This window comes from Vigna umbellata, chromosome 1, assembly GCF_029865625.1.
Source record: "Vigna umbellata cultivar VRB3 chromosome 1, Vumbellata_1.0, whole genome shotgun sequence".
Lineage (NCBI taxonomy): Eukaryota > Viridiplantae > Streptophyta > Magnoliopsida > Fabales > Fabaceae > Vigna > Vigna umbellata.
The window spans coordinates 1,207,291-1,212,371 of NC_142165.1; the positions used below are offsets into that span (position 1 = coordinate 1,207,291).

At 29.6% G+C, this 5,081-nt stretch overlaps 1 protein-coding gene across 1 annotated transcript; it reads left to right on the forward strand.

Moving 5' to 3' along the window:
* Nucleotides 1-707: 707 nt before the first annotated feature.
* Nucleotides 708-2,185, forward strand: LOC124829128 (TRP-like ion channel protein (Protein of unknown function, DUF599)). Its single transcript, XM_047302593.2, has 2 exons — nt 708-1,088; nt 1,424-2,185. Exons 1-2 carry the CDS (start codon nt 927-929, stop codon nt 2,012-2,014), a joined length of 753 nt encoding a protein of 250 aa, XP_047158549.1. The 5' UTR covers nt 708-926; the 3' UTR covers nt 2,015-2,185.
* Nucleotides 2,186-5,081: the final 2,896 nt, after the last annotated feature.

Here is a 5,081-nt window from a genome sequence, read left to right on the forward strand (position 1 = left end):
CTGTATGATCTAGGATTAACTTCTATAAAATGAAATAATTTAACAATATTATATTAAAAATACTAAAATAAATCTTTAGTATATAAGATGTGATGTTTTGTCTTATCATAAAATAATATTATTATAATAAATTACGGTATTTTATATATATTTTATTTATATAAATTTATTTTTAAAGGAAAACTCATAAAATTAAAAAGAAAACATATATTTAAAAAATTTATTAATGTACAATAGTTAATTATTTATTTATATTATTTTTGTATCAATCTCATTAAAAAACATATAATTAATATAAAAAATTAAAGAGAAAATATGGTTATGTGACTTTAGGGATATTTACTTTAGGGATTTCATTTTCTTTAATCAAAACACTCCACGTAAATGAGAAACACACATCAGTACATTTTCTCTGCATTACGTGATCTTAATTTAACGCCGTCCGAAACCAATTAATGATTAGGGTAACATGTGTTCGTTTTTACAAAATGTATGATCAAATTGAGACAAATAAAAAAATGAGAACCGAACTGAAATTTTAAGGAGAGTTTAAATCATATATTTATTATACAGACATTACCTGAATTCATTTATACCTGAATTCATTTATACCTGAATTCAATTATGACTTTAGAAAATAGGGAGTCAAAATGGAATGGCATGTGTTTGATTGGGTGCGTGGGTGTGCATGACATATAACTCCTCCATGTGTTTGATAGTTCTATATATACCAAATTTCATTATTTTCTTTCCATACATTCACGGCAATACCCGTGTACAACTTCCCCTCTCTTCCTTCAATCTTCCATAATCACTTTTTCATCTTCCTCACCATTCAATCTCCAAATCCATTTTCTGTTCTGTATCTCTACTGTGTGCCGTTTCCCTTTGGTTTGTTAATAGATTCGTTAACACATTGTCATTCAATGGAAAAGAAGGATCTGGATTTCATACTAGTCCCTGGTGGCCTACTTATGATGTCGGTGTATCATTTCTGGCTCTTCTACCGAGTCATGAAACATCCCACCAAAACAGTCATTGGTGTCAATGCAATCAATCGCCGTATCTGGGTCCAGGCCATGATGGAGGTATGTGCAGTGGGTGCTCAAAAGTTTCGATTTTGATTCTTGGGTTTTGCGTAATTTCAAAAATTATGTTTCTGGGTTCAAACTGATATACCTTGAATCTCATCGCATGTTTTGGGAACGTATATATTACTCGTTGCATGTCTTAGTTAGACCTTGTTTTACACAGCATCAGCTTTATCTGTGCATTTGATTTCAAGTCACACAAACCTGCTTCTTCTTATTTGAGGTATAGGTCATGGATAGAAAGTCTTTTGCTATAATTTTTTAAAGTAATTACTGTAAAAATCAATAATTTTGCCTTAAAATTCATTGATTTTGGATGATACTGTGTGAAGGATGTATCGAAGAATGGGGTTCTAGCAGTGCAATCATTGAGGAACAACATAATGGCATCGACCCTTTTGGCTTCCACAGCTATAATGTTGAGTTCCCTGATTGCTGTGTTGATGAGCAGTGGGCATGAGAAGAAAACCGTGGTGTCTGAGGTTTTTGGGGACAGGAGTGACCTTGGTTTGTCCATAAAGTTCTTTTCCATATTGGTGTGTTTCTTGTTGGCATTTCTGCTGAATGTTCAGTCCATAAGGTACTATAGCCATGCAAGTATCCTTATCAACGTGCCCTTCAAGAAAGTGACTTCAAATGTGAGGCACCAAATGCTCACAGCTGAGTATGTTGCGACCACTGTGAACAGAGGCAGCTATTTCTGGTCCCTTGGCTTGCGTGCCTTTTACTTCTCATTCCCTCTGTTCATGTGGCTCTTTGGACCAATTCCAGTGTTCTGCACTTCCTTTGCTCTTGTTTTCATGCTCTACTTCTTGGATGTTACATTTGAGTGTGGATGTGCTGGGGTTGCTGACACTGACATTGCTCAAGTTTTTCAATTGAACAAACACCATGTTGATGTTGAAATTGGAAGGGATAATTAGGTGTTAAAGTAGGTTGATTTTTCTGTGGTACATGGTTAATTAAACTTTGGTTGATTGTGTTAATGGGTTAGCGTGTAGGGTAGTAAGATATGTGTAACAATGCAACTTCTGCAAAATATTTTATGGTATGTAAACTTTATCTGAGAACTCTTATAAATGGTTAATTCAATAGTTTTGGAGATGGTTAGAAGTACTATATTTATAATATATAAGCGAAAATAAGTGTAAATATAAGTCGATTGGTGAGATTAAATTACATTTAAAATATATTTTTTTAATATGGGATCAAAACAATTCTAACAAAGATTTATTATTTTTTAAACATATTATTCTATCTTACTATGAAGTGGTCATCGACCATCCATTCCCACATAAAAGACAGATAATCCGAGGATTAAAATTAAACAATTTCATAATATAATATATAAGAAGGTCACATTTTATTCGAAGGGTTGAGTGACTTAGACTTATGGCATAAATATGGGTTTTTATTTGTGACTTGTGATGTTATTAGATGTAATTGGTACCGGAAAAGAAGATATTTTGTTTTTTTTTTTCTTTTCTGTTTTGTCTGCACACCACCAAAAACGCAAATAACAATATTCCGTTTAGGTTCAGTATTTTTTTTATTTTTTTTTATAAAACTTATGTGAGATATCACCGTCGACTATAAAGAATATCTAGCAGTAACTATTACAAAAGTTTATTAATAAAAAAATAAAAAAAAAACATTTTTTATTATTTTAAAAAGTTTCCATAGAAAATAATGAATACATTTTTTTTTTCATTTGATGGTGAAAAGAAGTTCAACAGAGACGAAGATGCAAAGAGAATATTCTGTGAATGCTAAAATAAAACATCAAAAATCATTTCCGAGATGTGTGCATATTAGAAATAAAAAATCAAATAACTATATATAATATCACACTTTTTAAAAACTAAATTAGCTTAATAATTTTAAAGCAAATTATGGTAGTTTGATACAAAATAGAGAGTTAATTTCGTCCTAAGACTAAGAAGGCGGAATATAAAGTTAATGGAATTACGTAAAGAAGAACGTTAATACTTTCTTTTAATAATATTTAAATAAGAATAATGTTAGAAAAAAAAATGTAGACTGTTCCCTGTCTCTCTCTTGCGTGAAACGAGAAAATAAGAATGTTTTCAATTTAGATTTAAAATGCATTAAAATTAAAAATAGAGAAATATTTTAATTTAAATTAATTGTGGGTATAGATGTTTTTCTCCATTTTATATATTTTTTTTATACAATTCAATTCTAACTTATAAAATCAATATCTAATTCTTGAATTAAACTACCTTTAAAGAATTGTTCTATATTAATTTTTTCTTTACTTTATTTTTTTTCAAATATATTTTCTTTATCTAATTTAATTATTGCTTCCAGTTAAATTTAAAAAAAAGGTGTTATTTTAAATATTTGATTTTTAATAATTTGTTCCCGTTATTTCTCTCTTAATTTGAATTTTTTTAACTCTTTAATTTTTTCATTCAATAAAATAGGACATTTGTGATCAATAATAAAAATATCTACTTGTTTTTTTTTTTAATAAATTATACTTAAATTGGAAAATACCTTTGCAATAATTAAAAAAAGTTGTTAACGACATCCCTATATAATGCCCTAACGAAAAATAATCCAATTTGTATTCCACATTTTTGGAAAATTATGTAACTCAATTTCTTAGTGTTGATCATTGTTGTTAGTTCTTTATACATAGAAAGAGTATATTCATCAACAATGGTTTGTTGTGAAGAATTCATCTTTACACATAAAAAGATTATATTCATCAACAATTGTTAATTGCAAAAAAAAATCAATGGACGTTTTATATTAAACATAAATGAGTAAAATAAACAATGCATAAACAGATCGATTTACATTATTTATTTTAGAAATTTCAAGTTAAAAAGATAATATTTTAATCTCTTCTATGAATTGTCCAATCCATCTAAAATCTTAAACTTGTGCAAAATTAATGTGTTTTCTTTTTCTAGCACAAGTACATTTTAACTTGAGTACCACTCTAGTTTTTCATACCAGTAATCCAAGGAACATACAAGACTAAAACAGAGAGAAAGTACGCTATAGTGAATGGTATGATGCTAAAGCATTTAGTTATTTTAATGAATGTATATTTATATGTCACTACCTATGGTGGGAAGTTGATGCCTGCTACTGTTGCAGGTACTGTTGTATAATTTAGAATAATCAACAAATTTTTCAGCTTGAGAATTTAAACTAATGTCTATTGCCTCATGTAAAATGTTCAAAATTATGGTCTATGGGTAACAGCTTGAAAATTTAATTGAATCTGTGCAAGATAACAACAGTAGTGGTGTATGATGCAGCAGAAATAAACAATGGCAGAAAGTACAAGGACTAGTACAAAAGCAAATTCCATTAGTGGCGTGTGATGTAAAGCTGGAATACCTCGTTATGTGCAATATTTTTTAGGAAGCCAAGTCAAAACACAATGCAAATTCAAAACATAAAGTTAATTCCACTAACTAATTATCTTGTGGAAAAAGGTATTGTCGTGACTCTGTTACAAACTAAAACACAACTCAAACGAAAGACTCTTGAGCTTTGTGAAAACAAAAATTCTGATTACAGTCTTGTATGCCCAAATGAAAAATGACAGTAAAATTTGAAGCTTTATAACCACAAAATCGTAAATACCAAGCAACACATGGCATTAGCAGTTGCATGAACAGAAGCACAGTATATCAATTTCTCCTTCTTAGTTGGTGATTTCCTTTCAGCTACCCATTAGTGCTTGATGAAGGAAGTTCCACCAACTTGGTGGAAGTTTTGAATTCAAAATCTTTTGCATTTTTAATTTGATCAACTTTATTTTATGTTAAAGTCAAGTAGGTAATTGTTTTCCAACTTGGCCATTTTCTTAAGAAAATATTTTTAAACCTCGGATCCAGTAAGCTACTGTATCTCATGCCTAGTTGCAACTTGCAATAGCAACAAAATTACTCCGTTTATTCCCTGACAGTACCACAAAAAGAAATTAAAACTAAATCAGTAGATGGG

Coding starts and splice junctions, on each gene's coding strand:
- LOC124829128 (XM_047302593.2), top strand. CDS start 927: ATGGAAAAGAAGGATCTGGATTTCATACTAGTCCCTGGTGGCCTACTT. Junction 1,089..1,423: donor GGGTCCAGGCCATGATGGAG/GTATGTGCAGTG, acceptor TACTGTGTGAAG/GATGTATCGAAGAATGGGGT.